The 26,559-nt window shown below is 37.8% G+C and overlaps 2 protein-coding genes across 3 annotated transcripts in view; one reads left to right on the forward strand and one right to left on the reverse strand.

Annotated features, from left to right (window-relative positions):
- Positions 1-17,690, reverse strand: part of ARMH3 (armadillo like helical domain containing 3) — a 161,244-nt gene extending 143,554 nt beyond the window's left edge. The window contains exons 1-9 of one of the 2 annotated variants that reach the window (XM_058187854.1): positions 17,649-17,674; positions 15,839-15,918; positions 9,080-9,191; positions 8,802-8,858; positions 8,538-8,684; positions 7,851-7,958; positions 6,915-7,007; positions 5,918-5,992; positions 5,115-5,201 (exon numbers count right to left, since the gene is read on the reverse strand). In XM_058187854.1, the coding sequence (XP_058043837.1) occupies positions 5,115-5,201; positions 5,918-5,992; positions 6,915-7,007; positions 7,851-7,958; positions 8,538-8,684; positions 8,802-8,858; positions 9,080-9,181 (669 nt within the window). In that variant the 5' untranslated portion in view covers positions 9,182-9,191; positions 15,839-15,918; positions 17,649-17,674. Of the gene's footprint in view, positions 1-5,114; positions 5,202-5,917; positions 5,993-6,914; positions 7,008-7,850; positions 7,959-8,537; positions 8,685-8,801; positions 8,859-9,079; positions 9,192-15,838; positions 15,919-17,648 lie in introns of both variants that reach the window. The other variant, XM_058187855.1, reaches the window with a different exon arrangement.
- Positions 17,691-21,742: 4,052 nt separating this feature from the next.
- On the forward strand, positions 21,743-26,424 carry HPS6 (HPS6 biogenesis of lysosomal organelles complex 2 subunit 3). Its single transcript, XM_058189297.1, has one exon. The coding sequence runs from the start codon at positions 22,506-22,508 to the stop codon at positions 24,951-24,953; it is 2,448 nt and encodes an 815-aa protein (XP_058045280.1). The 5' UTR covers positions 21,743-22,505; the 3' UTR covers positions 24,954-26,424.
- Positions 26,425-26,559: the final 135 nt, after the last annotated feature.

Here is a 26,559-nt window from a genome sequence, read left to right on the forward strand (position 1 = left end):
ATCAATTTAATATGATAATGGCTGATCAGGTGGCAACAAATATACAATATGCCAAACATAATACTTTTGTAACGCAAATAGACCTGGTAGGTGGTTAGCATACACTTTAAGGAAAAGACAAAACAACGTACTATAGAAAAATAGAATACAAAGGTAAAGAGAGATATCAACAGGATAAAATTAAAAAAGCTTTTTTAGAATATTATACAAATTTATATCTTAAAGATAATATATTGAATAGGGATATTGATAATTATTTGAAGGAATATAAGGTTAAAAATTTAACTTTAGAACAAACGGATGAATTGAATCGCCTATAACCTCGGAAGAAATTATTTTGGTAATTAAACAATTAAAATGGGAAAACTCCTGGTACAGATGGGCTCACAGTTAGTTATTATAGGAATTTACAGGATGAGATGTTAGGTCCACTTAAGGAATTATTTAATCAGATACAACTAGGAGAATTCCCCTCATGGAGAACCTCTTTTATTTCATTGATACCAAAGAGGAACAGGATTGTTCTAAACCTGGGAATTATAGGCCAATCTCACTTTTAAATAATGATTATAAGATTTTGTTAAAATAATAGCTAATAGATTAATGTTGATTCTGCAGCGAAGAATTCATAATGATCAATCTGGATTTATAAAAGGGAGACAGATGAGGAATAATGTTAGGCAGATTGTTAATTTACTGGAGTACTTAGAAAAGAAAAATTTTATTCCAGCAGCATTTATTTTCTCGATGCAGAGAAAGCTTTTGATCGATTGCATTGGGATTTTTTATTTAAATTGATAGAAAAGATGCAATTTGGAGATGGTTTTTTAAGAATAATTAGGGCAATTTATGGAGAGCAAACAGCACAGATTATAATCAATGGTAGCTTAACAGAACCTTTTAAGATTGCGAAAGGAACAAGACAGGGATGTCCTTTATCACCATTATTGTTTATTTTAACTCTAGAACCATTATTGGATAAAATACGAGAAGTAAAGGAGATAGAGGAATTAGAGTTAGACAGTATGAATATAAGTTAAGAGCTTTTGCAGATGATTTGGTGATTACTTTAACAAACCCTATAAATTCTAGTAAATCTTTGTTGGAAATAATTGATCAATATGGGAATGTCTCAGGGTTTAAGGTAAATCAGAAAAGACAAAAGTGATAATAAAAATATGGCCAGACAACAGAAAGAAAAACTAGAGGAAGTAACAGGATTTGAAATTGTAAAGAAGGTTAAGTACTTAGGGTTTATATTACGTCGTCAAATGTGAAATTGTATAAGAATAACTATGAGGTTTTATGGCAAAAGTTCAGAAGGAGTTGATTGTTTGGAAAAATTGCAATTATCTTTGCTGGGAGAATTGCTGCTATTAAAATGAATGTTTTACCTAGATTTTTATTCCTCTTTCAGATGATACCAATAATTAAGAAAGATAAGAATCTTGAGGAATGGCAGAAGGAATTAACAAATTTATATGGGAAGGTAAAAAGCTAGGGTTAAAATGAAAATAATTCAAGATTCTCGGAAAGGGAGGTTTAAAATGCCTAATTTTAAATTATATTATGAAGCAGCTGCTCTCTGCAATAAGTGATTGGTTTAATTTAACAGAGGACAGAATTTTGAATATAGAAGGTTATGATTTGTTATATGGATGGCATGCATATTTAATTTATGACAAAAAAGTGGATAAGGCCTTTAAAAATCATGTGCTAAGAAATGCCCTTCTGCGTGTTTGGAAAAAATACTCTTATAAACTAAATTATAAGGTTCCTATATGGGCAAGTCCTAGACATACAGTAGAAAATATAAACATAGAACAGAATCAGGAAATGATTACATATAAAGATCTTTTGTATACTGAAAGAGGTAATTTGCAGTTAAAATCTCTGCAAGTATTAAGAGAGGATGGAAAAATTATACTTGGTTTCAATATGAGCAACTACGTGCTAGATGGAAGGGAGATCAGAAAATTGGTATAGAGCAGAACGAGGGAAATTTGGTAAAGCAAATTAGAAATCAGTCTCAGGAGCATATAAAGAGATTGTATAATGTGTTACTTGAAATAGATTCTGAAAGAGACTTGGTAAAGGACTGTATGATAAACTGGGCACAAAATTTTCAGGAGCCAATATTATTGGAAACGTGGGAAAAAATTTGGGTTAGAAATGTTAAATTCACGCAGGCACAGAATCTGAAGGAAAATTTTTACAAAATGTTTTATAGATGGCATCTAGATCCTAAAAAATTATCGTGTATGTATCCAGAAATGCAAGCAAAATGTTGGAGATGTAATTGTGATGACGCTACATATTTTCACATTTGGTGGACTTGTAAGGACATAAAGGCCTTTTGGATAAAAATTTGGTGGATTTTACAAAATGTTCTGAAAAGAAGATAAAGTTCCTGCAATTTTTCTTGTTGGGAATTATTACGGATTGTACAGTAATTGAGACTAAATTGATTTTAAATCTAATAACTGCAGCAAGATTACTAATAGGACAATATTGGAAGAAAAAAGAAGTACCAACAATAGAAGAATGGATATTGAAAGTTGCCAATTTGGCTGAGATGGCGAAGATATCAGCCTTTTTGAAAGACAATACGCAAGAAAGATACTTAAAGGAATGGAAAAATGGATTGACTATATTCAACGTAGATATCAGACTAAGAGTTATCAGACTGTTTTGAATGATTATGATGTATTATTTTGATTGCTTTTGGGGAAGTTAGGAATTGATGATTGTAGGGGTATAATTAAGTTGGGACGAAAATTTTTAGCATATGTTTGTTTTATTTTAACTATACCTTGTGCTCGTTCCGGGAAGTCGGGGGAGGGGTTGCGAAGGGAGGGGGGAGTGGGGGGAAAGGGGGGGAAAAATTTTGTAAAACTTTTTGAATAAAAAAAAATAAAATAAAATAAACTGAAATTCTGTACTAGTTTGGACAATTTCTATAAATCAGAATGATTTGGTAGTAAAAACTAAAAGGACCAGCTGGATCAATAAAAAACACCAGAACAGCTGTTTCATTAAATATGGAATAAAACTTTATAGAAAATAAAACACTAACATCATAAAACATAAATTATATTCAATGAAATTACTTTTTTTAACCTAATGGAACAACTTAACCACCTTCAAGATTCTGGAGAAAACAGTATGATTAGCAACAGTAGCAACCAAACTAAGAGGATCCAAGAAATCAAATAAAAATGCATACATACATATTTATACCTATGAGCAGCAAGAAAAGTTTTTCATTGTTGCAAACAGGATGTACATAACAATAACAGAATTCTAGCTATTATAAGAATGTTTCCCATGCCTGATTAGAAAAAAGAAATACCAATTTTTTAAGAATATGTCTCTTTCTAGCATTATACATACTATCTGAAAATTATTTCAGCTTCAAAGAAAAGCAAAAATAAATACTTAGAAAAAAGTAAATCTTACGCAAAGGGTTTCAAAAGATTTTTTTCTATCAGTTAAGAGTTATTAAAGATGCCATATTTTCGCCAAAAGTACAATAATATTTTTATGCTTATGTGCCTTGTATGCATTTTGTGCTGACTAGAGATAGCACTACTATCCCAAAGGAACCACAGAAATTAAAGAAGTTTGATATACTTTGCTTCTTCAGTCAGAAAATTATAGATTTCAGCAACCTTTAGAAAACAAAGAAACTCATGCCCTAGAAATTCATCAAAAGCTAAACATTATCAAAATATTACGTGCCACCTACAAACTAGAGAGAAGGGGGAGGGGAGAAAATAGTTTAAGAGTAACAGAATCTCAAATAAACCTGTCCTTTAGAAAGATCAAAAAACTTGTTTCCAGATTAATATTTGTTTCTAAAGGAGAAAGGAAACTTGTATCTATTTAATAAAATACTTATTTTATAAAAAAAGTTTCATATGTTTTATTTAATCCTATGCTGCTCACTTTCAAAATTCAAGATGGTTTGCTAAAAATGTATGTAGTACAATAACTTCATATAAGTCACATAACTTCAAACCAAATCACATAAATCAAAATCCATGAAAATCACCTTAGTATCCCGTCACCCATCAAATGCCAGCTGAAAAAAAAGTCTTTGCCGCTAATAGGTTGGGGGCTTTAAGCTTGTTGTTGTTGGAGTATGTTGTTCCACAGAGTGGTGGGGCTTCCCTCAGGACCCTATCTTTTTAATTTCCCCATCTGCTCTCAGTCAAAATGCAGAGAAAAGCATATTTATTTCACTGAAAGATTACTTTATAAATCCACAGAGATTAAGCCATGTAGAACTTTCTAGATTAAAACCATCACTTTAGGTTGGGCTTGGAAACAAATATGGTAACCATAGCACTGGAGTTATATTGCTACACCTGTTTGTTTCATTGGCATACTGGCCATTGCATTTTGAACCAACATTATTTTCAAAGACTGCCTCATACAATGTATGTTGCAACAGCATAAAATATTTTTGAAACATATAGAAAATATAGTGGAAGTGTATCTTATATTCTTAATATGATAGCACAATCACTTTGTTATTAAACATCAGGATATAGGTTCCTCAGTTCTCCTTGGGACTATATTTTATCACCATCAATTGAATGTAGCAATCTACATCTTGTTTGCCAACTTTTAATCTTCAGAAAGGAACACATTCATTTCCCATTGTAACTTATATGATTGTTCTTAGTTGTGAAACATAACACAATGATGGGAATGATCCTTCTCTCCAGTTTTATTTTGCTATACAATGTTGTTACTGTAATTCTGAAACATACCCCAAACAAGCAAATAAGAATCCCAGCAAGGAAAGAGACCACTCTGTAGTAATAACATATTTTCAAGAAACAAGGAAATGTAACAACCTCCAATCCAGTCAGCTCCAAATGGAAGAAAGAGCTTGGGCTATTTTTCACGCTGAGCTTCAAAGACATTTAGTATGCCTCTAATAAGCAAAACTATTGCTGGAAATAGTCCTCATGTAAACATTTACCGCCAAAGAACAGAGTGATACCAAGAACAAGAGTCCTTTCCCTTGAGGGAAAGACAGAATATTTGTCCACAATTTTTTGATTTTACAGCTTTACCAGATTAATCGTATGTCAAGCACTCACCTCATACTTTCTGTAATTCACTAATAATGCAAGCAGGACCACTGCCTCATAACCATGTTCCCTGCGACTGGGAAGATTGGAAAGGATCTAAAAATAAGACAAGCAAAGCTTTGATCAGTCAAAACAATGTATTTCAAGGAGTCATGGATGGGAGATTCCAAAAAAATGTAGCATGATGAGCTGAAAATTTCCTATACCCAAAATGAATTTTGTAAGCTTAGAATAAAACTAAATTATCTTCTTTCATGTAGAAATCACAAATTGAAATTAAATTCTTGTATGAAAAATAATGAGCAGTTTTGAGGAAATAAACAAATGAGCATAGTCTAGATGTCCCATCCAATTCTCGGAAATTAGATTCAATATCCTGTGTGATTCCTCTTGCACAAAGTTATTAAATTACCCGGATGAAGAACTCTTAAAACCTACCAACATGAAAATTGCTTTTATCGCATTGCTTTCAATTATCCTACATTTCCATTTAAGCAACATGAAGGTAAACTCTATCTATGATTACAGAAAGTGTCTGGCAACCATTTCAGTCCAAAGGTCCTCATATGCTGCCAGGTTAGGGTCAATGGAAACAGAGCCACATAGTCATATGTATTACAAGGGTACTGCAGAAGAGAAGCCTTGTCCTTCTCACTCCTAAGAATCCTACTTTCATTTCTTACTGTGCCTATCCAGATGAAGCCCGAACAAAGTAGAGAAACACGCATGTAGTCCATGGGTTACTCACAGTGTATAGAAATGCTTTATCAAAGATTAGCAGCCCAGAGATAGAAAGGAATAAGGAGATTTACCTGTAAGATAGCTTCAAAAATACTATTAATCATCACATACTCCAGAATTGTGTTCTGACTGATATTATCTGTCACCTGAGTAGAATCAAAGAAATAGGGATTTTTAGAGTTTTTAAGTTCCAAAAGAATTCAAATACGCTCTTATCACTTGCAAGCAATAAATCTGTGCATGTTAAGATCCAACAGTTTGAAAAAAAAGTCTCTCAATTATATCTTTTATTAAACTCTTCTGTAAAGAGTTCTTTAAATTAAGTGTTTCATACATATGTATTGTAATCACAAGATTATGGATTTTGGGTACATTAAACACCATACAGATAAACATGTTGTTTAGTAGAAGGCTTACTTTGCCTTCATGGTACTATTTGCCTTAAGGATTTGTTTCAGGCTTTAGTCTTATGAATGTTTTCTAAACAGCAAACTCTGAAACATTTCTTTGGTAATAGTGAGATAAATACTTAATATTGGAAATAAAGTCAGCAGAGTTCTTGTACATTTGAACGATGAGTAAAGGAAATGCTAAACGTTATTCAATTGAGCTGAAACCACATTGATGCTGTCCAATAACAATAAACTTCCTATATTTCCATTAGTTTTAGTTCACTTTAGTTATCACCCATTTCTTTTTCTTCATAATTATTTTCATTTTCTTTTTGGTTTGGATGACCAAAATTGGGTGTTCAGTTCATATTGTATGCATTCATTTAAACACATTAAAGCAGAGTCTATATATGCAAACACCTTTATAACTGAAGCGAAAAAGGGACTTTCTCATTAATATATCTAATTTCACAGTTAGAGCAAAAAAATCTTAATTTAGAAGGCTGTGCCCAAGGTCACTAAGAATTGGGCAGGGTGCAAGTTATTATTTTACTTATTTTTAAAACTTGTTATACTGTACTGATTATCACAGTATTATAATAGTTCAAAGGTACATTTTCCATATTTTCATAATAAATACTTTTCTATAGTTAACCAACCATTATATATTACTTACAGTTACCAAACAAAGCAAAAGTTTCAGGCACAAACTTTTGAGACTTTCAGAGCCTTCTGCGCAAAGTAATGAATCCAAACTCTCCATCAGATTCTAGAAAAGGGAAAAGTTATTATAATTTGTTGCAAGCTCAAGTTACTTATAGCCTTTACTACTGCTGTGCTTCTATGACCTACTGAATCCCTTTTTGTGGAATTTTATGTACAGTATTTTATGCAAGAGATGGTAAATTATCTATGTCAAGCTGATTAACAAATATACTTCTATTTCATTATTTATTTTGTGTTTAAAGAACCTAACTACAAGCTACTCTGTGGTCCTGATATATCATTAAAGAAGCTACTTATTATCATGCTTTAATTTGCTGTTATTTCCTTGACACAGTCCAAATACATTTTGTCAGTATCTAGACTAGGTGTTATCAGGAAGCTAGGAAGAGAAAGAAGCATGTTATTCTATGCACAAGCTACTCTGCCAACTGAATACATGTCTATTTTTGAACAGCACGCAACTTACGGACGAGGAAAATCTAGCCTGCAAATCAAATAAAGGCACATTTCTTCTCCAAGTGGGACTGCTTTTCTCACCCTTGGGGCTGAAAAACTTTAATCACTGAAGACTGGGGGCTAGGAAAAAAAAACTTTTGAGCTCTGGGTGACAGGAAAAGGAAATTTTTTCTCTCTGTGCAGGAGCATACCATAAACAATGCCTTCTTCCATCCCACTCCCACTTCTGCAGTAGGAGAAATGCACAGGAGAAGTGAACAGTGGAGGAAGAATAGCCTCAGGCCACAGTGAGATTTTCAAGATGAATAGGGTTCTCCCTCCCCAAAATCCATGCTTTCCTGACATCATGTGACTAATTCAGAAGTCAACGTAACATACATGGTATTAGGATGAAAATAAAACCCATTGTTTCAATATTGCAAGCTCTCACCTTCATGCACAATTCAGCTTTGTCAAAGCCCATTAGCATATTGATGATGTCAAAGCCAGATGTGGATTTGTTCTTCTGATGAACCCCACGGATCAGCGCACATAGTGTCTGCAGCAGAAAACACAAACTCAGGCAAGCAGAAATTGTGAGACAAAGCCTCTCGGGCAGTGAAAACTGCCACCACCGATGCAGAAATTTAAATGTATGGTATTTGGGTTTTTAAATGTATGATACCCTAGGTCGCTTACAGTGAATTTCAATACCATAAATCCAATAGAATTTGACCAGAAATTCATTTGTACTTTCTTTTTTCCACCAACAAGCAAACAAAAAAACCAGGCCTCCAAAGGCAGATAGGAAATATCTCACTAAGGGAAACTGTGACATCGGCAGAAGAATTTCACTGGCTTCACCTATCTTTCTTTCTGATACTTTATCAAAATGAATAACATATCACGCTCTCTTGAATCATCTAACAATAAAAAAAGAAAAAATGTTATTATTGCCTAAGATGTTAAAGTAATTAAAAAAGGATGCCTGATTCAGCATACTGAACCAACATATATTTTAGTGACCAATTTTTTATCAATAATGCAGACTAATTCCTTCATTAGCACTAACATAACTGATTATTAGTTGTCAGTTCATAAGTTTTGTTTAATGAAAGCCAAGGGAAATTCATAGCACCTGTAACGCATTAACCACTCTGATTGGATGCTCTTCTCCTAACGCCCAGATGCAACGCTGGAACAAGCAATTAATGTTATCTTTTATCTTCATTAGCTCTTCACCATCCAGAGATTCCAGCTTTCCTTCCAGATATTCCAAATTCACCTGACAGGCAAAAGGTAGAGCTTAAGCCGATGGTGGAATTACTGAGGGCATGAAAAACTAGAAATTGATAATTGTAAGAATAAACATAAGAAATTGTTTCAATCTTTAGTATATTACCTTCATGAGGAAGAGCTCCTCCCAAAACCGAGGGTTGTATTTACTGGGATCTTCTGTCTGAAAGGGAATGGGATCACTATTAAAGTGACGGCTATAAACTGAAGATAACAAGTTTAGTTTTACATTATATTGTTAACAGTCTGCCCATGAAAGTAAAAACATGTCAAGATAATGTTTGATTAAGGAACATTAGTCTTCCTTCTCATTCATACTACAAGACTTTATAATACTAGAATACCAAACTCTTGTTATGATGAAAAAAAAAATCCAATGCTTACTGTGAAGATCTCATCGTACATTAACACAACCTTCTCTTTCAGGGGTTTCTTACTAGATGAAGATTTCCGAAGTAATCCACCTTTTTTCTCAGATTGTGCCATGGCTTATAACCTGTAGATTGAAAGAAATGGTAGACATCAATCGATCCTAAACAAATTTCCACAACACTTACATCTTTATAATTTCTCCTAATTGTTTTTACAATTTCTCAGAACCCACCCATACGGTGAAGGGTTTTTGGAGCTTTTTAAGCTTGGTTGTTTTCTTGCAGATGTTTCATTACCCAAACTAGGTAACATCAGCAGTGCTAGTGCTAATGTTAGCTAGTGATAGCTAGCTAGCATTACTAGCACTGATGAGGTTACCTAGTTTAGGTAATGAAATATCTACAGGAAAACAAAAGCTCCAAGGACCCTAATTTCAACCTTGCATTACAAATATTCTCCTTTATCAAAATCCATACTATACTTACTATATGCTATAGTAACAACTATTGTGACAATCAGTTTGGTGCAGTGGTTAATCCATCAGGCTAGAAACTGGGAAGTCATGAGTTCTAGTTCCACCTTAAACACAAAACCAGCTTGGTGGCCTTGAGCCAGTCACTTTTTCTCAGGAAAGAGGCAACCACAAACCACTTCTGAAAAATCTTTCCAAGAAACTGGCAGAGACTTCTCCAGGCAGTCTCTAAGAATTGGATATGATTAAACAGGAAAAAAAAAAGAAAGTATGATAGATCCTAGCCTACTTCAGATGTATGTTTCCTACCTGGAGTGCAAGGTACACAGAACAAAAGCTTACTGAAATACATATGTTTTACATACACAAAAAGGTGGACATAGAGTACTTAATGTTGACACTTGTTATAGTGTCAACACTATAAGTATAGGCATTCACTTGTAATGAAGAATCACGAGGGAAGCGTGTGTATTTTTTCCCAGCAAACAAGTTTGTGTGAAGCATTTGCATGACTTAAAAAGAAAATCGAACAAAGGCTCAACTACCCACCCATGTAGCTCAGAGAACAATTGTAGCTCATTTAAGTATACATTTTATTTTTCATTTCACAAATGAAACTGTGAAATATACGCAAGAATCATCAAATTGTAGTGGTTTGTAAATAAGGCTGAGTCCTAATGGGTTAATAATCACTCATCACGCTAAGAATAAACAGATATTTTAATTTTATCTTGTTTTATTTAACCGGGTTTATACTCTGCTCAAATCAATACCATCAGTAAGGAGCCATCATGCTTTAAAAAGAAGGTTAAAACAACAGAATAACAAATGCAATTATAACTTTGTGACATACCAAGGGGCAATAAAATGCTATTAAACAGACACCTCATTGGAAAAGGGAACAGCCTCAGAACAGCCACATCTGTCCCTAAGAAAAAGCCAAGCTTAACACCTTTCCCAAATCACAGCAGATAGAGGTCATATGGAGGGCAGGGGAATGTTTCAAAAAAAGAGAGTGATCGAAGGTCTGCCCATCTGGGTCTTTGGTAATAGCATTATTTGAGAAAGGGGCCTTAGGGAGCCCACCTTTCCTAAGCTTAGTAGATAGGTATACTTAACTAGAAGATGGCAGTCCCAAAGGTACCCAAGTCCTGTAGGACTTCAAAGGTGACATTAATACAATTGAGCATGTCCAGAAATATTTTACAAGAAGAGTACTCTACTCCTCTGATTACATCAAAATACCTTCTACCACCAGACTTGAAATCCTGGGTTTAGAAAATTTAGAACTCCGCCGACTTCGACATGACCTGAGTTTAACTCATAGAATCATCTGTTACAAAGTCCTTCCAGTTGAAGACTACTTCAGCTTCAAGCACAACAATACACAAGCACACAATAGATTTAAGCTTAATATGAACCGCTTCAATCTCGATTGCAGAAAATATGACTTCAGCAACAGAGTTGTTAATGCCTGGAACGCACTACCAGACTCTGTGGTCTCTTCCCAAAATCCCCAAAGCTTTAACCAAAGACTATCTACTATTAACCTCACCCCATTCCTAAGAGGTCTGTAAGGGGCGTGCATAAGAGCACCAACGTGCCTACCGTTCCTGTCCTAATGTTCCCTTTGATAGTATCCAATTTCATATAGTTATTACATACTTATGATTATATATATGCTTTATATAGTAATTTTATGCTTATACTTATATATACTGTTGTGACAAATAAATAAAATAAAATAAAAAATAAATAAAATAAAACATATTTAATTTCACAGAAGCTAGCTATTAACCTATGCAGCTCTGGAAATGGTTATATGGGTAAACTGAGACAAATTCATTCCAGGCTAGATACATGTATATGTCCAACCCACAGGGAAAATTAATATAATCCACATTTGGGTAGATCATAAAACTTTTCTTTCCATATCAGCTATCCAATTTCTAAGATTTAATAGATGGCTCTTTCTTTTGACTTTTCTGAGGTAGTGACCTGATAGGGTAGAATAAGGAGAAAGTCTATTCTAACTGGTCATAACCAAACTGTAGAATTGTCTATCCAATGAAATTCAAGTAGTCTCTCTTTTGCCATCTTGTACTAATCAATGAAGAATTTGTAAACATTTTATTTACTTGATAAAAGTTTTTCACCATAAAAATATTTCAGATATTGTTTTAGCATTATGAATTTATGGCTGTAAATATGCTGCACGGTTCTTAATAATGCACATGCATTTGAAAAGTTGTTCTATATAAATAAAACTTTGCATTGTATCTTCATTTCAACTCCAGTACATATAAATTATTGCCCATAAGCCAGCACATAGGTATATCTTGGACAATGTAAAGATCCTACACATGCGCAGAGCCAATTTTGTGCACTTTTCCATTATATTGTAATAAAGTACAGTTAACATGTAATGCTTGTTTGGGAACTACTCAGTGTTTCCAGTGAAAAGGTGAAATGTACTTTAGTGCATAAAATATAATAAAGTAAGTGGCTCAATATGCCCCAATTCACCCAATGCTAAAACTGAATCCCCTTCCTTGGATTTTCTATCATGCCTCCCATCCAATCACCTTAATGTAGCAGTAAAGCAGAAGGGCAAGCATTTATCTCCGGATACAATATATAATATATTAAACAGCCTAGATATTGCAAAGTATGTAACAATGCCTATAAACGTTAACAATTAATTCTGCAACTAAAGATGCAACAGTTAATTTTAAAAAAGAATAAATAGTATAACAATCCTATTTGGTAGAATGTTCAGTGGCTAACATCCATTTCAGACCATCACCCAGAGATTTATTTTCTACAAAACTCAAAAACAGGATATGCAATAAAGAGCACATTGTTGTAGTATATATTGGATGACTTCAGTCAGTTCATATACTGCCATTACTTTCTAGTTATTGGTTTTGGCTCTTAAGAACTTCTGGTAAATGCAAAATCATTTAAAACTGTATCACCAAAAGCTATTAAATCAGTCTATTGTCTGTTTTATGAGAAATACAATATCATCAATCAGAAAAGTAAAAAGGAAGAACTTTTAACAGGGTAAAATAGCAATAGCACTTAGACATATACTGCTAAGCTATTTACAGAGCCAGTATATTGCCCCCAACAATCTGGGGGCAATATTTTACCCATCTCGGAAGGTTGGAAGGCTGAGTCAACCTTGAGCCAGTGAGAATCAAACTGCTGGCAGTTGGCAGTCAGCAGAATTAGACTGCAATGCTGCATTCTAACCACTGCACCACCACGACTCTTCAAAACATATTGAAATTGGGCATAAGATGAAATCTCGACAGGCTCTCCCCTTCACTATCAGAATCAAGTCTATTAAGAAGCAGCAGTAGCACAGAATTGGGTACACCACACAGAATATTCTGACTGGATTATTTATATCATAATGATAAAATACAGTAATATGCTTCTGGTATGGTGGTGCCATCTTCTTTGAGTGAAGGTTGTCATGCCCCCCTTGTAAACCTTCCCAAATTTTCTCTCCATTCCATTTTCTAAAACTGATGCTTTCCAAATGTTTTGGGACTGAAAATACCCACAAGAAATAGCAAGTCTTTGTCCTGGTTTGGGATCCTGCACACCAGAATGAGAAAACTGTTTTTGTTAGGGTCAATGCAAGAAAATTTTCAGATCTGATTTAGGCTATAACCTAACTATTCTAAAAGTCACATTTTTCCCATTAAAACTACTGAAGCAAAAGCAAAATAATTCCATCAGGCATTAATGGAAATACCAATGCTTCCATATTAAGTGAAAAAGAAGGCTGTGCTAGATACTGGATTTTTGTTAGAATTAGGTTAGCACCCCTGGACTGGCAATCCTATTCCTATCTTTCTTGCACCCTCCCCTAATACAGCAGCCTTAATCTTAACTTCAAAATCATAGACTATTCTGACAATGCTACAGCATACAGAAGGTGTCACTTTTAGATGTTAAGAACAGCTTCAGGGATGGGAAAAGCAATGGGAGACCTAATGTGAGCCCAACCCCACACTGCAGCATTCACCGGCTCACACATGGCCTATTCCAGACCTCCCAAGGTGTTCCCTTTCCCCAGAGGCACTCCATACTCCACTTCCTGTCCCTCTACAGGCCTTGGGTCTGCTTTCCATCCCACTGTGTCCCACACCCCCATCCTTGATTGGTCCCTTGCCTTTTATTTTAGATCTCCTTCTGGAAGCAGCAGCTGCACTGTGCAACCTTCATATACAGTGGAGGCCCAACAATTTTGCCCCAGAAGAAGGCATCAAGTTGCAAACAACAGAATATTCTGACTGGATTATTTATATCATAATGATAAAATACAGTAATATGCTTCTGGTATGGTGGTGCCATCTTCTTTGAGTGAAGGTTGTCATGCCCCCCTTGTAAACCTTCCCAAATTTTCTCTCCGTTCCATTTTCTAAAACTGATGCTTTCCAAATGTTTTGGGACTGAAATACCCACAAGAAATAGCAAGTCTTTGTCCTGGTTTGGGATCCTGCACACCAGAATGAGAAAACTGTTTTTGTTAGGGTCAATGCAAGAAAATTTTCAGATCTGATTTAGGCTATAACCTAACTATTCTAAAAGTCACATTTTTCCCATTAAAACTACTGAAGCAAAAGCAAAATAATTCCATCAGGCATTAATGGAAATACCAATGCTTCCATATTAAGTGAAAAAGAAGGCTGTGCTAGATACTGGATTTTTGTTAGAATTAGGTTAGCACCCCTGGACTGGCAATCCTATTCCTATCTTTCTTGCACCCTCCCCTAATACAGCAGCCTTAATCTTAACTTCAAAATCATAGACTATTCTGACAATGCTACAGCATACAGAAGGTGTCACTTTTAGATGTTAAGAACAGCTTCAGGGATGGGAAAAGCAATGGGAGACCTAATGTGAGCCCAACCCCACACTGCAGCATTCACCGGCTCACACATGGCCTATTCCAGACCTCCCAAGGTGTTCCCTTTCCCCAGAGGCACTCCATACTCCACTTCCTGTCCCTCTACAGGCCTTGGGTCTGCTTTCCATCCCACTGTGTCCCACACCCCCATCCTTGATTGGTCCCTTGCCTTTTATTTTAGATCTCCTTCTGGAAGCAGCAGCTGCACTGTGCAACCTTCATATACAGTGGAGGCCCAACAATTTTGCCCCAGAAGAAGGCATCAAGTTGCAAACAGCCGCAATAAATTGCAGCTGCTTCCACAATGGAACCCACATCTACGATGGAGTTATATAGCCTGCAGGAAGGTCAAGGGATATCTTTCTCGATACAATCTCCAAAGACCCAGCAGAGCAGGATTGGGGGGGTGGAATAGTCATGGGAGGTGCTGCAGCATATCCTCAATTGGTTGTAAGCATTTGAATTTTGTTCATACAACTGTAGGGACACTGCAGCAGCCATTAACATCAAAACCTGGACATAAGTAGGGGAGTTGTGGGGGAAGGGTCTGTCAGAATTTTGAATAGTCACTAAGCAACTGGTCATTAAGTCAAGGACTACCTTTATAACTAACTGGAAGAAACTAAAAAACAATTAATATGAGCAATATCTCAAAGAAGTATCTCAAAATAAGTATCTCAAAATAAGTCATAAAGCCACTCCCCAGTAATAAAAGGGAGTAAAGAGCATTTATATATCATCCTAAAATCTACAACGAGTGTATCTACAGAAACAGAGTATCAAATTATTTTCTTCTGAAGGAAGTTTTTACTGTATTAAATATTAACTTAAAAAAACGGTCCACCCTCTCACTCTAAAAAAAATCCTGTCTGGTGTACTTTTCAACAACACAAGTTCCAACTGTAATGCAGCTATCTTCAGTAAAGTAAATTTTTTGATTATCTTAGGTCACGATAAAAGTTTATGACACCATGACTCTCTATGAAGCATCTGTTACATAAACAGGAAATAAAAGGACCAATCACATATAAAGCTGTTGTTTTCTTGTAATTCAATTTGCCTTAAGGTTTGATTTGAAAAACTCAACTCTTAAATTATCAGTATTTAAAACATAACCATCCGCCATTCTAAACCTTCTCCATCTGGAATTCCAACAGCCTGTCCTTATTACTTCTTCAAAATAGAAAAATAGAAGTGTGTGAGTATATGTCTATGTGTATATAGAACACTAGTGAAGAGTTAATGGAAAAAACTAGCATGATTAAGCAAAACTATGTTTGAAGAATGGTAGACATTGATAGCAACCCAACAGTGACTCACATCCAGTATATCAGTCACATACATGCAAACAAATCTTATATATGATACTTACAAGCGTTACTTGTAATAGCTGCTGTTCCTCAGTTCTTCAGAATGGCTTATATAAAGTTTTCGCATTTTACATTACCAATCCTGCAGTAAAATTGTTTTGTGTCTTTAGAATATTATATTGACTGATTTCCATTATATTAAAATGTAGGACTTTATGTCAAGTCCTGGTTTGCTTAGCCACATTTTTTAAAAAAATTAGCTAAAAATACAGTCACTGTGTATAAGCCATGTGCCTGGTTTCATGCAACATACTAAATTAAAAGCCATAGTTTAAAACATAGTATATGAACCAGACCCCCGTCAAAATAGAAAACCAAATTTCAGGCAAGTTTTCAAGCAACGTAAGGTGATTCGGTAACATTATTTTTTAAATGCAATATAACTGCTTTTACATCTCTATTTATTATGAACACTGGCTGATTTTACCCTCATATTTGCAACTTTCAAAACGGGATATTAATGATTATGTTTATATAACACACTTTCCTTAGTTGAACCAAGTTTTAGTATGGAACATGGATTTGTATGAAACAAATCAGCCAGTGTGGCTGGATTTGCTAGGTTGAAATATGGTCTACTCCACACCCTCTTAAAAATAAATAATGGGGGAATGGCATGATTAGGAATCACAAACAGTAAATTCTATATTTTGATAAGAATATCTGATTTCTTCTAATAAGAATATCTGATTTCTTCTTCTGAAGAACAAGTAAAAAGCCTTTGATTCCTCATTAAGTGACTTGTACTGTATGTAAACTCCATTCCAAATTATATTACGAGAGAAAAATTCTGCATTATGTTTAAAGATGTAGGAATAGATAGAAGTAAAATTATTCAGAATTCTGCAAATAGAAGAATTTATTGCATATGAGTAGAAAAATATCTGGACAATAGTTTGCATTCCTCCAGATTTGCATTCCTCCAAAACATCTTTCACTTTTATAACAGGGTGGGCAGTTTTTATTCTTATGTATATTTTATTTTCATGAGAACCTTGCACTCTATCAACAGCAGCACTGTAGGAAAGGCATAGGCTTAGAATGAACAGAGTTCAGGTCCAAGCATTTATTTTATTACTGTATCAGAACTTAGCAGAGTCCTTTTAGATTCTTAGTTATACCCAGTAAACTTTCATTTCAAGCAAAATTCAGAGGGGGAAGAATTATCTTGCTGCTATTACTCTGAAATAATTAGGAATGTGATTAACTGACTCCCAATTCCCTGGGATCCTACAATAAATACATTCTTACCCTATACAGCAAAAGGGGCAGAAAACTGAAAGCCCCCCAAAAGGAAGGAATATTAAGTATCCTGCATCCATGCATATGCTTGGACTTCAACTCCCCTAATTTCTGATCAGTGATCATCCTGGCTACAGTTTATGGGATTCAAGACAGCTGGGAAGAAACACATGACAGTGTTTGGAGCACAGATTAAAGCTGGTGTCATCAATGGCACCAAACTATTCCACCTAAAAGACAATCAGGCTTTCCTCTTTCCGTCCCAGAAAAGTTTCTTAACAATTAAGTATACAGAAATTGAGAAGGAAAAACAGTCTGTCTTCCTCGCGGACATGGCACAAGCACCCACATTTTGCTGAAATAATGTCGAGGTGCACCCCAACGCTCCCCCCCCACTCCTCCACCCTCATTACACTTTGCGCCCTGATCCTTCTCGATCCCATCGCCGCCTCTAAGCTAGTCCCAGCTCTTCCCTCCCGCCTGGCTCTCCTCAGCAAGGCTGGCTGGAGCACCGACCGGGGCACAAGGAAGGCCGGATTTTGAGGGGTGGGAAAGAATCATATCTGTTACCTGCGCGGGGCGATGCCTGCCAAAGCGCATGCGTCGATGTGAAAGCCTTGGCTCCACCTTCTTCATATCACGCAGGCGCATAATCCTTGATCGGCTCGGTTCAGTTTATGATCGCCTCGCGAATTCCCTTTCCTGAGAGTTTCTAATGGGAGCGGGCTTCGGAGAAGAGGCTAACTTTTGGAAGATACGTTAGGGGGTTATCAATAAAAATGCGTAATTAGTTGGTAGTATCCTTAATCTTTTGGGTTTCATAGATGGAAAGGCAGAACAACAATTGCAATTGGGGTACACACTTTTTCCTTGGCGTTGAAGTACAGATAGTCTCAATGTCAATGCAATGGAATTTCTTCCAGAGAAAGCAAAAAAGATCGATTCAGCAGCACTGTAGGAATTTTAAGCCATTCTATGATCCGGGATTTAATTAACTGATGCTTTATTTTGTAAGAAACAAATTGTCCTTATTTCACGGATCTCATTACTGTACAGTAGAATAGAATAGAATAGAATAGAATAGAATAGAATAGAATAGAATAGAATAGAATTTATTGGCCAAGTGTGATTGGACACACGAGTTGGTTTTGGTGTATATGCTCTCAGTGTACATAAAAGAAAAAGAAAAAATACCTTCATCAAGGTACAACATTTAGAACACAAATGATGGTCATAGGGTACAATTTAACCCTTAATGATAGCAAGAAAAAGTTACAGTCATACAGTCATAAGTGGAAAGAGATTGGTGATGGAAACGATGAGAAGATTAATAGTAATGTAGATGTAGTAAATAGTTTGATAGTGTTGCGATGTTGCGGGAATTATTTGTTTAGCAGAGTGATGGCCTTCAGGAAAAAACTGTTCTTGTGTCTAGTTGTTCTGATGTGCAGTGCTCTATAGCGTCGTTTTGAGGGTAGGACTTGAAACAGTTTATGTCCAGGATGTGAGGGATCTGTAAATATTTTAACGGCCCTCTTCTAGATTCGTGCAGTATACAGGTCCTCAGTGGAAGGCAGGTTGGTAGCAATTATTTTTTCTGCAGTTCTAATTATCCTCTGAAGTCTGTGTCTGTCTTGTTGGGTTGCAGAACCGAACCAGACAGTTATAGAGGTGCAAATGACAGGCTCAATAATTCCTCTGTACAACTGGATCAGTAGCTCCTTGGGGAGTTTGAGTTTTCTGAGTTGGTGCAGAAAGAACAGTCTTTGTTGTCCTTTTTTGATGATGTTTTTGATGTTAACTGTCCATTTTAGATCTTGCGATATGATAGAACCTAGAAATTTGAAGGTTTCTACTGTTGATACTGTGTTGTCAAGTATTATGAGAGGTGGAAGTATGGAAGGGTTTCTCCTAAAGTCTACCACCATTTCTACAGTTTTGAGTGTGTTCAGTTCCAGATTGTTTCGGTCACACCACAAGGCTAGTCGTTCGACCTCACATCTATATGTGGATTCGTCATTGTCTCGAATGAGACCGATCACTATTGTGTCATCTGCGAACTTTAGTAGTTTAACAGATGGATCGTTGGAGATGCAGTCATTGGTATACAGAGAGAAGAGAAGTGGAGAGAGCACACAGCCTTGGGGGGTCCCTGTGCTAATTGTACAGGTATCTGATGTGATCCTGCTTAGCTTCACCTGCTGCTTCCTGTTTGTTAGGAAGCTTGTGATCCACTTACAAGTCTGTTCAGGTACTTGTAGCTGGTTTAGCTTAGTTAGAAGAGTGTCTGGAATCACGGTATTGAATGCTGAACTAAAGTCCACAAAGAGGACCCTTACATATGTCTTTGGAGATTCAAGATGTTGTAAGATGTAGTGCAGAGCCATATTAACAGCATCATCTGTTGATCTGTTTGCTTGGTATGCAAATTGCAAGGGGTCTAACAGCGGATCCATGATGGTTTTCAAGTAGGAAAGCACTAGCCTTTCAAAGGCTTTCATGACTACAGATGTTAAAGCAACTGGTCTGTAGTAATTCAGTTCCTTGATAGTGGGCTTCTTCGGCACTGGGATGATGGTAGAGCATTTGAAGCAAGAAGGAACATAGCACATCTCTAGTGATTTATTGAAGATATGGATGAAGATGGGGGCCAATTGGTCAGCACAGACTTTTAAGCAAGAAGGAGTTATCTTGTGGGTAAAGTATTTTGTAGTGGTAAAGAGTGGTAAACCGGTAAAGAGCTAGTTTTCAGTGGTAGGCTTACAAAATGCATAATTCTTAACATGGTCAAATTCATTAGGAGCTGACAAGCAGTGTGTAGTCAATTAGTGGTGTAAACAACATGTATTTTTGGAGTGGCAAATTGATAGCATGGGGTTTCCTGCTTGTTGTAAACTGACAGGAATGGCCCTATTCATCTCTCAAGGTTCTGCTCTGAATTCCCCAGAGTTGTTGGTAAATCTAGAGAAGGGGGAAACTCCAAGTAAGACAAAGGCTTTATTATGATAAATCAAAATCTTACTTACAGGAGAGTGAAGTTTTCATTTTCCTCAGAACTCTTCTTCAGGCCAGTGACTACAAATGCATTAAATGGAAAGAAATAGCAGAATCCAAAAGTTGAGCCATATGTTTCAGCCATGGTCAGTCACCCCAAAATAGATTGTGGCCCGAATGCCTTCAGGCTGGGTATGGATTTTTAAATCCAGCTATCTTAGTCCCTCTTTGTTGCTTGCAGGCACATTGACACTTCTGTGCTGGTTTCAAAACAAGAAGACTTCTTATTTTAGCAAAACGAGAAGTCAATAAATCCAGGTGCTTCTATTTGACTTTCAATTGGTTTTGTCCTTCCATTTCTCATGCTTCACTGGAGAGAAAAAGGAAGCAGTTTCATGGGACAAAACAGGCCATAAAGCCAGCACACAATGGCAAATCAGTTGTCTGCACATTCATTGTCTCTCTCAAAACATGGTAATTTCAGCAGAAATTAATTCATAAGTAAATGAGTTGAAGAATGCAGATGAATCCTATACAGGTAGCCCTCAACTTACAACAGTTTGCTTAGCGACAATGACACTGAAAAAAGTGATTTATGACCATTTTTCATACTTATGACCATTACTGTGAAAAACTAATGTCACATTTTTCAGTATCATTGAAACTTTGAACAGTCAATAAATGAACTGTTGTAAGTTGAGGACTACCTGTACTATTTTTGAAAATGCATACAGGTAGTCTTCAACTTACGACCACAATTGAGCCCAGAATCTATGTTACTGAATGAGAAATTTGTTCCGTGAGTTTTGCCCTTTTCATTTTATGACTTTTGTTGCCACAATTGTTAAGTGAATCACCGCAGTTGTTAAGTTAGGAATCCGGTTGTTAAGTGAATCTGGCTTCCCCATTGACTTTGTCAGAAGGGCACAAAAGGGGACCGCATGACTCTGGAACACAGCAATCATCATAAATGTGGGTCAGTTGTCAAGCATCTGAATTTTGTTCACCTGATTGTGGGGATGCTGCAAAGGTTGTAAGTGTGAAAAACGGTCATAAGTCACTTTTTTCAGTGCCATTGTAACTTCAAACGGTCACTAAACGAACTGCTGTAAATCGAGGACTACCTGTATGCTAAAGCAGCTCTCTTGTTAATCTAATTGTCTTGAAAAGAGGCTACGGTAAAACACATACACTGCAATTGTTATAAGGAGGAAAACTTGTTAATCTTGAATGCAATTAAAACAGCAGTGCTATGCATGCTTTTGAAGAAAAATGTCATTAGCCAGCATTTTAAGATGCAGGTAGAAAACAAGATTTTTTTTCAGCAGATTCCAAAACTTGCATATAGTTCAAATCTTCCTTCTTCCCTTTGTTTCTGCATCTGGGATGGTATTATTAATTTTCCGAGTGATTTGGAATCGTCCGTGTCTAGATCTAATTAAGCCGGCAGATTTAGTTGAGGGGAAGGTTGTTGTTTTTTCCCTCTTGGTCTAAATACTTTTCTTGATTTAACAAGAAAGCGCCACTCAAACTTTAGTACTAACGGCAAAATGTACCCTCTTCTAGGCTGAAACTCTGTTTGCGCCGCGCCTATATGTGCATAGTCGCTGTTTCCCCGCCCATCGACGCATCGTCCCTTTAACTCAAAAGAGTTCTCGTTTTCCTTTCGGCTACGAAAAGGCAGCTTAATTGGGGCGGCCAGGTTTTAACCTCATCGGGCAGGGACGGAAGTGGAAGAATTGCAGGGAGTTCGGATTTGGTGCCGAAGTACCGGAGGGGAGTGCCTCCGTCCGGAAACCAAAGACCTCGTGATTGCAATAAGGAATTCGGCGCTGGTTTACTTCTGGACTGCGGCGGAGGGGCTGCGGGATTTCCTTGAGTGCTGCTTTGCGGAAGAAACGGCTGGAGCGAGCCGGAGAGCCTGGGCTTTGGCCTGTTCCGGGAGAACGAAGGCGCCTAGAAACAGCTACGCGCCGTCTGAGCGCGAGTAGCTCAAGCGGAATTCCGCGCTCGTGTGAACCAGAAAGAGAAAGAGGGCAACTTGCAGATTTTCGGCGTATGAGAGTTGGAGCCCGAAACCGTAAGAGGCGGTGGGAATAGCGAGCTGGGCGCGGCAACATGGAAAGAGCTGGGTTTGAAAGCTTCGGCTAAGGCTATTGTAAAGCGAAAGGTTGTTAAAGGCTGGAGGGAAAGGCGTGGAATTGCTTATACGCCTTCGTAGGGGAAAAAAGGAGCGCGTAATAACGCAGATCCAGGAGCGCTAGAATCTTGCGAGTTTCGGGCCGAGTTTCTCCGCTGCAAGAAGCCGGAATAAAACAATAAAATAACCTCGCATTTGCCTTGGTGGGTTGGTGAAGTTTGGCCTAGTACAGCTCGTCAGCCTTTTTACCCGGCCGGACCTATGTAGTCGGCAGCCGCCCGGGACGTCCCGAAATGAAGGGAGCGGTGGAGCTTCGGCAGGTCTCGGACTGGAGTGACTACGTTCGGGGCCGTTGGCTGCGGGAGCTGCTAGATCAGCGTCGTTCCGGGGAGCCTCCCAGCCGTGTCTTAACCAGCCCCGACAAGCATCATCTGATTCTCCTGTGGAACCAGCCGGCCTCCCAGCCTCGACTGGTGGCTTTTCAATGCCTGGGGCTCGATGGAGGGGACCTGGAGAAGACCTGGAAGCCACCTCAGCCCCCTGTGGTGGAGCTGCTTTTTCTGGAAAGCCCTGTTGCAACTGTCTCCTGGGTGTTGGCTATCATTTGGGAGCAAGGCAGGACTGAAGTCTGGCGCTTTGTGCCCACCTCCGGATGGCATTTGCTGCAGAGCCTGGAACTGTGCCATGGAGCCCGTGCTCGGATTGTCTCCATTTGCAGCTTGGGGGACCAGCTTGTGTGGTGTGAAGAGAGGCCTCCTTTGGATGCTCAGCTGTCTTGTGAGAGAAGAACCTTCCAGTATTGTATTTGTGTTCGAGGCCTTCAGGTTGGAGAGCAGGAAGTCCAGCTGAGCACTCTCAGGGTTATCTTGCACAATAGCCCTGTTTACCAAGTCTTGGCCAAACCCTCTGGAGTCTTCCTTGTCCCCACCCCAGCCACCTTCCCAAGAATAGCCAAGTTTATCCTCATCTGGCGACCTGAAATGGCTGATATTGTTATTACTGCGCCGCACAGCCCATGTGTTTCCATAAAAGCCTCACATGCAGGCAACGATACAGACTTCAAAAAGCTACTGCTGAGTTACGTGGGATTCTTGGAATCCATGAAAAATTTGGCTGTTCACAGCTGTGCCCTATCCAGTTGTGGAGAACTGCTGTTGATCATGCAAACAGGCACCATCCAGGGAGTCCAACCTAATGGCGTGTGGCGACCTATCTTTGACTTTGCGGGAGGCATTTTGTCTTCAGGAGAGCAGGTCCAACTAAAGGTATTTGGGGACATCCTGGCTTGCTTGCTGAAGGATACTCTTTATCTTGTGGATTTGAACAGTAGAGAGCTGATAGAAAACAAAGTCCTGAGCACTGAAAGAGTACACTTTTTGGATTCTCCTACCGTAGAAGAAGAAATCCAGCTCCTTGCTCAGGATGGCATTTACACTCTTGACTTCTCAAACTCGGATCAAGGCTGCCAGTCTGAATCCAATCTAGTGCAGGTGGTGTTTGAAGAAGCTTGCAAATACTATCAAAGACGGAGTCTCAGTACTTCCCAACTCACTGTGGAAAAACTGAAGAAGGGGGGCATGTTTCAGGCTCCTGTAGCACTGTCTTCCATCCTGTGCCATAGTCTTGATTCCAAAGGAAGAAAGCTCAGGACCCTCCCAGAATCTTATACCAAGCTCCTGGGCACAATGCAGTTAGAACTGCAAAACTATCAAGATCTGGAGTTGCTCAAGTTGCACGTGGTTCAAGCTTCAGAAAGTGAGGTAAAGAGATATGGTGAAGCCCTGGTGGAGCAAGAACTTAGCCGCCTTCTACACTTGGACTTGAGCAGAGAGAATTTGGCATACCTGAATGTCATATTCGCTGCCTTCCCTGGGGCTTTCTGGAAAGCTGTCCAGAACCATCTCCAGCTACAAGAGAATGGGGATGGCATTTTGGTAGCTAGAGCCACTTCAGATGTATGGAAAAAAATTCTGGGGGGAGCTGCTCCTAGCCCAACTAAGCAAGAAGAAAGCCCTTCAAATGGAGTATTCCCCTTCTTTGAACTTGTCTGTCTTTCTCTTCTTGAGTTCAAGCCTAAATGGTTGCCTCACTTTGTGGAGCTATCCCAACAATATTTGGGTGCGTCTTGGACTTATAAAAGCAAAGAAGGGCCTGAGGGCGGTGTGCCCTTGTATAAGAGAGCACTGGCTGTACTGCCAAGGTGGGCTAGATGTCCAGTAGCAGATGGAGAAATGGAAATTAAGCTCTTGCTCTGTAGCCAGAGGCCCAAAGCAATCCTCCAAGCCCTGGATCTCCTTATCCAATATGGGAGATGGCAGCATGTGATGGAGACAGCGGAGAAATTCTCCTTGTTGAGTCCTTTGCTAAACAAAGAAATTTTTATTAATCTCCTGGGGGAATTTTCCCGCCACCGGGCACTGGACCCCTATTTGGACAAGTTGTGGGAGCTCTGCCCGGTGGATATGAGTGCCGCTGATGTCCTGAGCATTATTCAGCGATATCTAGCATCAGTAGAGCTCAACCCATTTCCTTTTGCACAAGACGGGTCATCCCAACTTACTATTGCCCTGCTCAAACCACTGTTGTACAGACTGGCACAAAGTGAAGCATCCCAGAATGAAATTTTTGGACATGTCTTACAGGTCCCATCCTTTCCCCCACCAACACCACCCAGGAACCATCAGTCTCTTCCGAAAGCAGACTCCCAGGAAAATCTAACCTTCTTTCAAAACCAAACATAGTTTTTATTGTCTCAGGCTTAGAGCAAGCAACATGGTATTTAAAAATGGTTCTGCAAAATCAGGATCTGCAGTCTTTATATTCCAAGCTCATCCAGCTAAAGTGAGAAGTTAATCACAGACTCATGTATTGTCAATTACTTTGTTTGGAAGAGTGTAGAACTTCTAGGAAGGATTGGAAACATTTTACATCTTTAAACTAGGGTAAATAAAACATCTCTTCCCTAACCTTTCAGATATATTGGGATCATAATTCTCAAAATGAGAATTCTGAATTCTACAATGTTTCTAGCACATCTGGAGGGCATCAGTTGGGGACAGCTGCATATCAAAATAACACAATTGTTTCAGTAAAATTTGAAATGTTACTACTGATGTACTCCCGTCCCTTCATGAATAGTAATATGGGACTATTTGACATTCTGATAACATGCCAATCTGCATTCATCAACTATATTTGTATATGAATTTCACTGAGGAGTAGCAGTGGGTTTTTTGTGCTCAGAAGTAGTCTTCCTCCAAGGCTGTTATGTGGATAAGGGGTTGATTATTATAAGGCAGGGGTGTCAAACTCAGGTCATCATGGTGGCGTCACATGACATATCAAGACTTTTTTCTCCACTAAATCAGGCAAGGCCGTGACGCATCCAGGCCACGAGTTTGACAGCCCTTGTCTAAGGCATCTGAAAAGATCAGGTTGGAGAAGATTTCTCTAACTGCTTATTTTGTGAGTAGAGAAAACGTTCTTGATAATAAGTCTAAAAGTTTCATTTACCAGCTTTATTTCCTCCTAATGCTTTTGAAATTCCCTAAATGTAATCATCAACTGCTGTTTCTCTGACAATAATTACTTCTCAGGTGTATCACAGATTTAAGCAATATTTATCTGAAGCAGGGGAAGCCCCGCTGTTTTGACTGCCTTTATCTATGCACACCTTTGTCCCCTGTATGGCCTTTATTTTTTGCTTTTTAGAGAAGTGGAAAAGATTCATTATAATAATTTATGCTATATTTCTTTGTAAGAAAGTTTAATACTCCTAATGCTGCATTTTATATTTAAGCAAATTCTTCTTTGCTTTAAAATGGCAAGATTTGAAACGAAGTGCTATTATTATACAACTCCTGACAATGCTCTTATTAGTCCATTCTGCTTTTCCATTTAAGTAAAAATCGCCCTGTCAGGGATGGAGAACTTTAGTCTTCCAAACATTGCTATGCTTCAATTTCTGGCATCCTCATGCCCTGCATGTATAATGATAATAGGGTCTTTTTCTACATAGATTTAACAGAAATAGAGGAATCTGTAAGTGGTCTGACCATGAATATGATTTACTATGTGTAGGTAGTTGGTGATACAGCATTGTTTTAATTCTCATGAAACTGACAGGATCGTTTTTAAAAAATGAATATTTTTCCTGATGTGATCCAAAAAGGAAGTAGCTTGTTGAATAAAAGCAAGGGCTATCCTACTTGAGTTCTCTGTTTTAGAATGATTTTAACAGCTGCTTTGCTGCCAACTTTTGATTTAAAAGGCAATGGGATACACGTGAAAACTGTTAAGAAATGGAGAATCTGAAGCCCTCACAAAATTGCTGAAATCTTTGGAATC

The sequence above is a fragment of the Ahaetulla prasina genome, chromosome 6, assembly GCF_028640845.1.
Source record: "Ahaetulla prasina isolate Xishuangbanna chromosome 6, ASM2864084v1, whole genome shotgun sequence".
NCBI classification, from domain to species: domain Eukaryota; kingdom Metazoa; phylum Chordata; class Lepidosauria; order Squamata; family Colubridae; genus Ahaetulla; species Ahaetulla prasina.